Below are 12,973 nucleotides of genomic sequence, written 5' to 3' on the forward strand. Positions count from 1 at the left end.
GATAGTTACACTGTATATCTTGAACTTATACAGTGCTGTATGTCAATTATACCTCAATAAAACTGGAAGAAAAAGACTATCATATAGAATAAAGTACTTTAGGAAAAATATATGATTTTCAGACATTTAAAGGAAATATACCAAAAGGTCCATGATGACAGAAAAAAAGAAAAAAAAGACAGAAGATACTAATTACAATTGACCTTTGAACAACACACATGGGTTAGGGGCACCTACCCTCTGCGTAGTTGAATACACTAATATAGTTCGAATATAACAGAGTTGGCAGCCCTCCATATCCCGGTTCTGCATCATGGATTCAACTAACCTCGAACTGTGTAGTACTATACTACATGCTATTAAAAAGAATCTGTGTATAAGAGGACCCATGCAGTTCAAACCCATGCTGCTCAAGGGTCAACTGGAATGCGATGTGTGAACCTTGCTTGATCCTGATTTGAACTAACCCTAATAAAGCATTTGTGAGATAATAATTTCCACTCACTTAAACACTGACTAGAAATATGATATTATTATTATTATAATAAGTGTGTTGATGTAATTGTTTTCCTTTAAAAGCACTTACCTTTTTGATACACGTACTAAAGTATCTTATGGATGAAATGCTCTGATGTCTAAGATTTGCGGTAACTAAACTTAACAGGAGTAGAATATTGACCACATATTGATAACAGATGAAGCACAGTGATGGATATACGGGGGTTCACTACACCAATCTATTTTTTGTATGTTTGTAATGTTCCATAATAGGAAGTTAAAAAAAGGGAAGAAAAAAGAAAAGAGAAACCTCAAAAGAAATCAAAGGTCACCTCTACATGGCAATATAGCATAGGGAAGTGATTTTAAATTTATTCTGCACTACAAATTGAATTTAGTGATCACAACCAACCTTAAAAACTAAATAAAATTTAAAAAGATCAGTGGCCATCCTTCATAGTAACAGTAAGTACTGTTTTGTGAAATGTTTAGGTCACATACGTATATATATGTGTGTGAACTGAATGAAGAACATTTTTACTTAGGTTATGGGCAGAAAAGTTTGCAAAACATAGAACTAGTGGACAAAAGAATGGGCTCTATGCCAACATAATTAAGTAATGAATTTTAAGCTATCGAAAAAAATACAAAGGAATCAATGAGTCTATAACTTATAATAAACAGATGAATAAATGAAGAGCAGGGAAAATGGCTCTTGATTATAGTACAATCAATGTCAAGTGCTGACTGGTAAATATGTAAAGTGCTGGGGTTGAAATTATTTTGCAACCTTAGAAAAACTGGCTCAGGGAAGAACCATCAGGTAATGCTAAATTTAGGAGAAAATTTTGGTGAGGAGTAAGGTATTTATGTGATCTTAGAGTACTTAAGAAATAGACATTGTACAGTGAAGAAACTGGACAACACCTCAACTAGATGATCAAAATTAACATCACCATGAGAGGCCGAATGATACGGCATGCCTGTATATCTGACACCCTGAGAAGGACATAACATCCATCACTTACGTAGTACTCCAGCTGGAACGTATAACCGAAGCCTAACCATGCGCAAGCATCAGACAAACCCAAAATGAAAAGCATTCTATGTTTTGTAAATGGGAGGGAGGCAGAAATGTCTATTCTTCAGAAATGTAATTGTCATAAAAGACAAAGAAAGGCTGCGGAAATGTTACAGATTAAGGGAGACTAATGTAACACAACTACATGTAAATCCTGATCCTGGTCTGGATACTGAAGTACAGGGGGAAAATGCTACAAAGTACACTGGATCACATGACACAACTGGAAAACAGACCTTACTGTATCAATGTTAAATTCACTGAAGTTTATAATATTGTGAGAATATACTTATTCTTAGGAAATATACACTGAAATATTTAGGGGCAAAAGGCTATGATATATGCAACCTACTCTCAAATGGTTCAGAAAACAAACAGCTTTGTAGTTAACTGAAAGCAAATGATAGAACAAATGGAGTGAAACATTAATAATTGGTGAATACAGCTAAAGAGTATACAGGTGTTTTCTATTTTTTTTTTACTTTTGAGAATTTTCTGAAAATTTTAAAGTATTTTCATATTAAAACTTAAAAAAAAAAAAGCATTACAGCTCTGGAGTCAGGCTGCCTATATACAAATCCAAGTCACCATACTAGCCTGTGTAACTGTGGTTAGGTCTCCTGACTCAGTTTCCTCACCTATAAAAACACATATATAATGAAGAATACAGTCATTCCTGGCCCTGCAGACCCAGTCACCAAGCCTGCAAGTGCTTGGCCCACGTCCTGGTTGCTCAGCTGGACCAGCTTCCTCTACTGGTTTGCAGCTTTAAGAAAGCCAGTCCCAGAGAGCAGCTGGCTGTACTTTCTGTCAATCTTCTTTCACAGGCAGGAAAGCCCCACCCTTATTTTAAGCACAGGCCTTGACTCTGGTTCTACCCTTGCCTGGAGTACATTTGTAATTCTTATTATCATGCACAAACTCAGTCCCCTGCTACCTACAGCCACCCAAGCCTACATACAGGTTTCCACCATTTATCACTTTGTATTTCTGTTCCATTACTGGTCCAAAGAAACATTTACCTTTTGAAAAGTGTGATTATACCTTTTAGAATTCCACTTTTTGAATTTTTTTCTATCATTGTTTGGGTTTGGCACAGAGGAGACTGAAATTCACCACCATTCTGACTGGAAACCCCATTACCATGTTCTTTCTTTGCCACTTAAAAATAAAGCCTCTTTACTATCCTTCTACTGGCAGAGCAACCCTTCATGGCTATTGTCTTAACACTGTAACTCAGTTCTAGAGGCCAACGTGCACAGGTCCTACTGCACACGCTGCCTCGCCACATGATGAGAAGTCCTCAAACTCCAGCAATCAGCTCACAGTCAGGTCCCGAGCCTCTGGTGTTGCTCTCTGCTCCTGTCTACCTCCTGCTCTGATTCTCAGTTCCTCTTCCTGTCGGGCACCTAGGAACTGAATTTCCTTGCCCTCCCCTCTACCCCATCACCTGTTAAAAATCTCATCTATTAGCAAAATAATTAGTTCAAGTGTTTTAACTGGTATTTCCGTGCGCTTGGAGCGGGGCAGGCAAGCAAGAAAAGCAAGAGAGAACAGTCCTTCTTCATTAGTTCAGGTCAACACACTGCAAGTTCAGGTTATCCCCTCATCTGTCTTTTAAACTGAAGCATCACCTGTCAGAAGTGTTTCCCTACTCTCTTAACTCTCTTCTTTGAGCCCCCCCAGCACCCCCTCCTTAACTGCAGTAATGTTACAACAACAAGAGAATAATTTTGGCAAATATTTTAAACGAAGTACAACCAAAAACCTCTATTATAGTTATCTATACTATAGGTGCAAAAATAAAATATTCCTTCTTCCACTGCCTAACACTCACACTCACCATTTCATTGGGATGGACCAAAAACAAATAGATCCCTGGATGTTTGTCAAAAACCTGAAAGGAGCAGTTAGCTTGTTCCATCCGGCAAAGTGCTTCAACGCATAGTTCATCTAAATAGAAAAAACAAGGCAGTAAACATAAGACATAAATCTTATCAACTTATCAAGATTCCCTAAATTTGGCTCCTTTGGTTGCTCTGTAAGTGAATGAAAAGTTGTTCCCTTTTTTTTTTTTTTTTTAAACTGAGGCATAAAAATGCTGTAAATGTAGGAATGATATTTAGCTGCTGAAAGACCGGTAGGTTGATCATAGTGTGTGCCTATGAATTGCTCTGACTTTCCTAGTACAAACATCTTTTTTCACACTGGGCATAATTATCTCCAGAGGGCATCTTCTTAGAAGTATGGCTATAGGTCCAATTCCATTAGCATTTTACATTTTGATCCATGAGGACTTTATCTTGTACCACAGTGATAAAATCAGCTTTGCCCCCCAAATGGCTATTTTGTCCTACTCTCAGTTACTGAGTAATCCATTTTCTCCACTGGTTTGAAATGCTATCATCACCAAAGAGTAAATTCCCCAAATATATTTGGTTTACTTCTGGACTCTCTACACTGTTCCATTAGTCTATCTGTACCAGCACTATCCTGATCCCTGTTGCCTTATGGAAATTTCTTCATCACTCTTTCAGAAGTATACTGAATAGACTCATACATTTACCACATCAGATGAATCAACTTTATTTTGTCAAGCTTCAAAGAATATTGTAGTGACAGTGGTTAGCTTTGGGAAGGAGGAACAATGACTGGAAAAGCAAGAGGAGAGCTCCTGGTGTGTTGATGATGTTTTGTTTCTTGACCTGGGTGCCAGCTACACAAGTGTGTTTAGTTTATGAAAAATCAAGCTTATATACTTTTCTGGATATGGTACTCTTTAATAAATGTTTGAAAAATGACTTGCTAGAATTTAAAAATCTAGTTATTTTGAATTTATTTAGAAAGAACTGATTTATCTAATAAATCTTTAGATATACTTTTCAATTTACTGAAAATACAGAGGATAGAGAAACAAGTCAAATAACATGACAAGGAAGAAATCAGAAAAGTCCAGCAAGCACATTATTCTTTAGGGCAACCACCTGGTCGCAGCAAGTCAAAGTTATGACAAAAAAGAAAAAAAAATCTATCTATCTATATCTATACCTGTGCACACATATATAAGAGTAAACTATTCTGGATTAAAAGAGATGTAAGAAATATGGAACCAAATGCACAGTCCCTGATTGGACTCTAATTTAAATAAATCGTCCAAAAAACACATTTTGCAACTACCGGGAAAATCTGAATGTGGACTAGATATAGTAGTGGGTACCTTAAAGGTACTGTTATTTCATTAGATTTGATAGATCAGGAAAATGTCTTCAAGAGATTCATATTAAGAAATGCAAATATAAATGACCAAAATCTAGGCAGCCGTAATATGCTATGCCATAGTGATTACTGAAAATTACTACAGACCAGTGGTTCTCAACCTGGCGATTCTGTCCCTCACTGGCCCTGATCCCCAACTCCCACGGGACGTTTGGCAATATCTGGAGACATTTTTGGTTGTCACAACTAGGGTAATGGGGAGAGCAAGTCACTACCAGCATCTAGCGGAGAGAGGCCAGGGATGCTGCTAAACATCCCACAATAAACAGCATGTCCCTCACCCACCAAGAATTATCCAGTCCAAAATGTCAACAGTGCCAAGTTTGAAAAACCCTGCTACAGACACATTCCAAGAATGAAAATTAATTGAATGGATAGATGAATATATATGTGATAAAGCAAATACAGCAAGATGTTAGCAACTGTAGAATCTATGTGGTGTGTTTATGGTATTCACTGTGTAATTCACTTTTCTAGGTTTGGAAACGCTCAAAATAAAACGTTTGGAAAAAATAATAATAAGTATCCTAATTATATGTTTAAGAAACAGATTTTCAATATAAACCCAAATTCTTACAATTCTTTTTTTTTCTTACAATTCTTAAAATAAAAAAAAAAAATGATACAATTGTGAAACATCCAAGATACTCACTAACACGCTCATGTAAAAGCAAATAAGGATATTTCAGTATTTCAAGAAGAGGAACTCGAAGCTTATTTTCAAAGTCTTGGCCAGTAAAGTCAAACGGCTGTGCCTCTCCATTGTTGTCTACTATATATAACTCGTCATCGTCTCCAATTTCTGCCTTCATGGCCTTTTCAAAGTGATTTATGAGACGTGAGGTTTCTAATTCCCATAAAACCTACAGGAAAAGAAAAATGGGCAGTGTGCTTTATATCTTATTATCAACAAAATATACTGGATGTGATGATCCTTCTAGAAAGCCTTTTCCTAAGTATAAAAATTCAGAAGTTTAAAGAAGTACTAAACATCATATATTAGATTTAAAGAAAACAGTCACTAAACATAAAAGTGGCTTTTATGATACATGAACATGAGTACATAGAGCATGAGATGTTTAAAACATTGCTCTTGCAGAGTTTTGCTATCAACAGCTCTGTCAACTACACTCTATTGAAAAGGAAATGAGAAGTTGGAGCTTCTTTACCAAGGCACAAGCTGGGCCTTCTCTGACTTCCCTTCTATGTTCCAGCCATAGGTAACTACCTTGAAACATCAGCTTTAGCATAAAGACATTGGTTAGCTTCATAGCTAGGAAACCTTGTAAACGTAAAAGTTTTCCTCAAAAGGTTCATAACTAATCACCCCCCTCCTCTTTTCTATATTATTATACCTATCTCTATGGTCTGTATTCCATTTTTCATCAGATAAATATAATAAACCAATATTCAAAGCCACATATTTAAAATTACATGTTTCACTTTCGTTACTGTGAATGAAAAAATGCTTGTCTTTATTGATTTATACCACTTACCCATTAAAAAATGAAGAGAGGGGAAAAAAAAGAACTATTAGCCAATAAAAAAATAACCCAAGCCATTCAGATACCTGGCTGTTAACAATGTCAAACACAATGACATTAAAACATGAACCCAAAAAAACCCCATACGTCACTTCATTTCATGAAACTGTTTCACATCAAAATGACTAAAAGCGGAGGATTATAAAATTCTGCTCTTCTGCTATAAAATTCTGAAAATTAGATTTCAATTCAATTCTATCAATCAATAAGCATTTAGGGCTTCCCTGGTGGCGCAGTGGTTGAGAGTCCGCCTGCCGATGCAGGGGACACGGGTTCGTGCCCCGGTCCGGGAAGATCCCACATGCTGCGGAGCGGCTGGGCCCGTGAGCCATGGCCGCTGAGCCTGCCATCCGGAGCCTGTGCTCCGCAATGGGAGAGGCCACAACAGTGAGAGGCCCGCGTACCGAAAAAAAAAATAAAAATAAAAATAAGCATTTACTCAGCACCTACTATCTACCAGGCAATGAGTTAGATACTAGAAGTATATTAGCATTCACAGTTTAAATCACATTGTCAGTTCCCTGAATGCTTCCAACAGAGTTCAAATTTATTCTCTTCCTAGTTATCAAGCTGTGAAAAATACTGCCCAATTAATGTAAAGTACCTTATGTAAGAATGGCAATTCATCCCTTGCTTTGTGGTATTCAGCCACACACTCTAAGCAGTAGCAGAGGTCTTCATCAGCTGTTCGAAATTCACTGGAGTGGGTCTCGGATGCATAGTGTTGCAGGAAGTCAATGGTGGAAATACCACCTGGTGTACACCAACAACATGTGCTCATTCTGTACCTGTATCCAGAAAAGAAGACATGGAAAGACTAAAGAAGAAAACCACACAACACTTCAGGCCTATTCCGGTGGAGAATGGGTACATTTCCTACTAATGATCATGTCTTCAACTTACAATGTGCCTCGACCACATCCAGAACATTCTGCTGGCCAGCTTATCAATCACTGGCTAAACTCAATCTGAGCCTACTCGTAAAAACTTTACCTGTGACACGTGAAAAATAATGGAAGCAGTTAGTAATAAACATCATAAGGCAATATACAGCTGTGTTATAAAGAAGGCTCAAAACTATACAGTACTGATGGGAAATTATATACAGAGACATAGAATTATCAATGTTTTCAAAGTACAGATTTTGGAGTGTTCTAAGAATGCACTGGAGTCAAGTGAAAAGCTCAGGAAACCTTTCACATTCCCTGAGGCCATGTTCCAGAAATCCCTGGAAACCTAAAAAATCCACAAATATTACTCCATACCAATAACAAAAACTCATATAGAGAAGAATTTTCTCTTGGTTAGAAAGTATATATACACATGAATTTGCACATGTGTGTATGAACTGCTGCCCATAACTCATTGCTCATCAACGCAGTATAAACTGTAATGGTTGCAAATATAATAGCTACAAACCTAGTACTATTACTACTAAGTTTGAAACTTACAGTTTTTGACTGTCTCCAATTTGGGGTTTTACACTATCATCAGAGCCTCCACCATCCAAACTCAAGTAAAAAGGGTTAAATGAAATTACTTTCAGAGATTGTTTCAAGATGGCGGAGTAGAGGGCGTGCGCTCCCTCCCTCTTGCGAGAGCACCAGAATCACAACTAACTGCTGAACAATCATCGACAGGAAGACACAAGAACTCACCAAAAAAGATACCCCACATCCAAAGACAAAGGAGAAGCTGCAGTGAGATGGTAGGAGGGGCGCAATCACAATAAAATCAAATCCCATAACTGCTGGGCGGGTGACTCACAAACTGGAGAAGACTTATACCACAAAGTCCACCCACTGGAGTGAAGGTTCTGAGCCCCACGTCAGGCTTCCCAACCTGGGGGTCCGACAACAGGAGGAAGAATTCCTAAAGAATCAGACTTTGAAGGCTAGCGGGATTTGATTGCAGGACTTCGGCAGGACAGGGGGGAAACAGAGACTCCACTCTTGGAGGGCACACACAAAGTAGTGTGCGCACTGGGACCCAGGGGAAGGTGCAGTGACCCCATAGGAGACTGAACCAGACCTACCTGCTAGTGTTGGAGGGTCTCCTGCAGAGGTGGGGGGTGGCTGTGGCTCACTGTGGGGACAAGGACACTGGCGGCAGAAGTTCTGGAAAGTACTCCTTGGCGGGAGCCCTCCCAGAGTCCACCATTAGCCCCACCAAAGAGCCACGTAGGCTCCAGTGCTGGGTTGCCTCAGGCCAAACAACCAACAGGGAGGGAACCCAGCCCCACCCATCAGCAGATAAGCAGATTAAAGTTTTACTGAGCTCTGCCCACCACAGCAACACCCAGCTCTACCCACCACCAGTCCCTCCCATCAGGAAGCCTGTACAAGCCTCTTAGATAGCCTCAGCCACCAGAGGGCAGACAGCAGAAGCAAGAAGAACTACAATTCTGCACCCTGTGGAAGGAAAACCATATTCACAGAAAGACAGACAAAATGAAAAGGCAGATGACTATGTACAAGATGAAGGAACAAAATAAAACCCCAGAAAAACAACTAAATGAAGTGGAGATAGGCAACCTTCCAGAAAAAGAATTCAGAAAAATGACAGTGAAGATGATCCAGGACCTTGGAAAAAGAATGGAGGCAAAGATCAAGAAGATGCAAGAAATATTTAACAAAGACTTACAAGAATTAAAGAAAAAACACCTAGAAGAATTAAAGAACAAACAGAGATGAACAATACAATAACTGAAATGAAAAATACACTAGAAGGAATCAATAGCAGAGTAACTGAGTCAGAAGAACGGATAAGTGACCTGGAAGACAGAATGGTGGAATTCACTGCCACGGAACAGAATAAAGAAAAAAGAATGAAAAGAAATGATGACAGCCTAAGAGACCTCTGGGACAACATTAAACGCAACATTAGCATTATAGGGGTCCCAGAAGGAGAAGAGAGAGAGAAAGGACCCAAGAAAATATCTGAAGAGATTATAGTCAAAAACTTCCCTAACATGGGAAAGGAAATAGCCACCCAAGTCCAGGAAGCGCAGAGAGTCCCAGGCAGGATAAACCCAAGGAGAAACACGCCAAGACACACAGTAATCAAACTGACAAAAGTTAGGGCTTCCCTGGTGGTGCAGTGGTTGCGAGTGCGCCTGCTGATGCAGGGGACACGGGTTCGTGCCCCGGTCTGGGAGGATCTCACATGCCGTGGAGCGGCTGGGCCCGTGAACCATGGCCGTTGAGCCTGCACATCCGGAGCCTGTGCTCCGCAGTGGGAGAGGCCACAACAGTGAGAGGCCCGCGTACCACAAAAAAAAAAAAAAAAAAAAAAATTGACAAAAATTAAAGACAAAGGAACATTACTGAAAACAACAAGGGAAAAACGACAAATAACATACAAAGGAACTCCCATGAGGTTAACAGCTCATTTCTCAGTAGAAACTCTACAAGCCAGAAGGGAGTGGCACGATATATTTAAAGTGATGAAAGGGAAGAACCTACAACCAAGATTACTCTACCTGGCAAGGAGCTCATTCAGATTCAACGGAGAAATCAAAAGCTTTACATACAAGCAAAAGCTAAGAGAATTCAGCACCACCAAACCAGCTCTACAACAAATGCTAAAGAAACTTCTCTAAGTGGGAAACACAAAAGAAAACGACCTACAAAAACAAACACATAACAATTAAGAAAATGGTAACAGGAACATACATATCGACAATTACCTTGACCGTGAATGGATTAAATGCTCCAACCAAAAGCCACAGGCTTGCTGAATGGATACAAAAACAAGACCCATATATATGCTGTCTACAAGGGACCCACTTCAGACCTAGGAACACATACAGACTGAAAGTGAGGGGATGGAAAAAGATATTCCATGCAAATGGAGATCAAAAGAAAGCTGGAGTAGCAATACTCATATCAGATAAAATAGACTAAAATAAAGAATGTTACAAGAGACAAGGAAGGATGCTACATAATGATCAAGGGATCAATCCAAGAAGAAGATATAACAATTATAAATATATATGCACCCAAAATAGGAGCACCTCAATACATAAGGCAACGGCTAACAGCTATAAAAGAGGAAATCGACAGTAACACAATAATAGTGGGGGACTTTAACACCTCACTTACACCAGTGGACAGATCATCCAGACAGAAAATGAATAAGGAAACACAAGCTTTAAATGACACAACAGACCAGATAGATTTAATTGATATTTATAGGACATTCCACCCAAAAACAGCAGAGTACACTTTCTTCTCAAGTGCCCATGGAACATTCTCCAGGATAGATCACATCTTGGGTCACAAATCAAGCCTCGGTAAATTTTAAGAAAACTGAAATCATATCAAGCATCTTTTCCGACCACAACGCTATGAGATTAGAAATCAATTACAGGGAAAAAAACATAAAAAACACAAAAGACATGGAGGCTAAACAATACGTTACTAAATAACCAAGAGATCACTGAAGAAATCAAAGAGAAAATCAAAAAATACCTAGAGACAAATGACAACGAAAACACAACAATCCAAAACCTACAGGAGGACGTCCCTGGTGGTGCAGTGGTTAAGTATCCGCCTCCCAATGCAGGCAACACGGGTTAGAGCCCTGGCCCGGGAAGATCCCACATGCCGCGGAGCAACTAAGCCCGTGCACCACTACTACTGAGCCTGTGCTCTACAGCCCACGAGCCACAACTACCGAGCCCACGTACCACAACTACTGAAGCCCATGTGCCTAGAGCCCATGCTCTGCAACAATCCACCGCAATGAGAAGCTTGCGCACCACAACAAAGAGCAGCCCCCGCTCGCCGCAACTAGAGAAAGCCCCCACGCAGCAACAAAGACCCAACCCAAAGACCCAATTTTTAATTTAAAAATTTTTAATTTTTAAAAATTAATTTAAAAAAGACCCAAAAACCTATGGGATGCAGCAAAAGCAATTCTAAGAGGGAAGTGTAGAGCAATACAGGCCTACCCCCAAGAAACAAGAAAAATCTCAAATAAACAATCTAACCTTACACCTAAAGGAACTGGAGAAAGAAAAACAAACAAAACCCAAAGTTAGTAGAGGGAACGAAATCATAATGATCAGAACAGAAATAAATGAAATAGAAACAAAGAAAACAATAGGAAAGATCAATAAAACTAAAAGCTGGTTCTTTGAGAAGATAAACAAAATTGATAAACCTTTAGCCAGGCTCATCAAGAAAAAGAGGGAGAAGACTCAAATCAATTAAAAATGAAAAAGGAGAAGTTACAACGGACACCACAGAAATACAAAGCATCCTAAGAGACTACTACAAGCAACTCTATGGCAATAAAATGGACAACCTGGAAAAAATGGACAAATTCTTAGAAAGGTATAACCTTCCAAGACTGAACCAGGAAGAAATAGAAAATATGAACAGACCAATCACAAGTAATGAAATTTAAAGTGTGATTAAAAATCTTCCAACAAACAGAAGTCCAGGACCAGATGGCTTCACAGGTGAATTCTATCAAACATTTAGAGAAGAGCTAACACCCATCCTTCTCAAAATCTTCCAGAAAATTGCAGAGGAAGGAACACTCCCAAACTCATTCTATGAGGCCACCATCACTCTGATACCAAAACCAGACAAAGATACTACAAAAAAAGAAAATTACAGACCAATAGCACTGATGAATATAGATGCAAAAATCCTCAACAAAACACTAGCAAACAGAATCCAACAACACATTAAAAGGATCATACACCATGATCAAGTGGGATTTATCCCAGGGATGCAAGGATTCTTCAATACATGCAAATCAATCAATGTGATACACCATATTAAAAAATGAAGAATAAAAAACCACATGATCATCTCAACAGACGCAGAAAAAGCTTTTGACAAAATTCAACACCCATTTATGATAAAAACTCCAGAAAGTGGGCATAGAGCGAACCTACCTCAACATAATAAAGACCATATACACCAAACCCACAGCAAACATCATTCTCAAAGGTGAAAAACTGAAAGCATTTCCTCTAAGATCAGGAACAAGACAAGGATGTCCACTCTCACCACTATTATTCAACATAGTTTTGGAAGTCCTAGCCATGGCAATCAGAGAAGAAAAAGAAATAAAACGAATACAAATTGGAAAAGAAGAAGTAAAAGTGTCACTGTTTGCAGATGACATGATACTATACATAGAGAATCCTAAAGATGCCACCAGAAAACTACTAGAGCTAATCAATGAATTTGGTAAAGCTGCAGGATACAAAATTAAAGCACAGAAATCTCTTGCATTCCTATACACTAACAACAAAAGATCAGAAAGAGAAATTAAGGAAACAATCCCATTCACCACTGAAACAAAAAGAATAAAATACCGAGGAATAAACCTACCTAAGGAGGTAGAAGACCTGTACTCAGAAATCTATAAGACACTGATGAAAGAAATCAAAGATGACACAAACAGATGGAGAGATATACCATGTTCTTGGATTGGAAGAATCAATATTGTGAAAATGACTATACTACCCAAAGCAATCTACAGATTCAATGCAATCCCTATCAAATTACCACTGGCATTTTTTTTTACAGAACTAGAACAAAAAACCTTAAAA

The 12,973-nt window shown here is 38.7% G+C and overlaps 1 protein-coding gene across 8 annotated transcripts in view; it reads right to left on the reverse strand.

Annotated features, from left to right (window-relative positions):
• The window catches only part of SETX (senataxin), a 78,005-nt gene that overhangs the window by 57,797 nt on the left and 7,235 nt on the right, over positions 1 to 12,973 (reverse strand). For 7 of the 8 annotated variants that reach the window (XM_022578355.2, XM_089913926.1, XM_089913927.1 and 4 more), the window contains 3 exons: positions 7,004 to 7,187; positions 5,508 to 5,718; positions 3,423 to 3,532 (listed from right to left, as the gene is read on the reverse strand). In XM_022578355.2, the coding sequence (XP_022434063.2) occupies positions 3,423 to 3,532; positions 5,508 to 5,718; positions 7,004 to 7,180 (498 nt within the window). In that variant the 5' untranslated portion in view covers positions 7,181 to 7,187. Of the gene's footprint in view, positions 1 to 3,422; positions 3,533 to 5,507; positions 5,719 to 7,003; positions 7,188 to 7,302; positions 9,298 to 12,973 lie in introns of those variants that run through there. The other variant, XM_089913924.1, reaches the window with a different exon arrangement.

Source organism: Delphinapterus leucas, chromosome 6 (genome assembly GCF_059928025.1).
Source record: "Delphinapterus leucas isolate spDelLeu-1000000601 "Yukka" chromosome 6, BTC_Dleu_Yukka2, whole genome shotgun sequence".
NCBI lineage: Eukaryota > Metazoa > Chordata > Mammalia > Artiodactyla > Monodontidae > Delphinapterus > Delphinapterus leucas.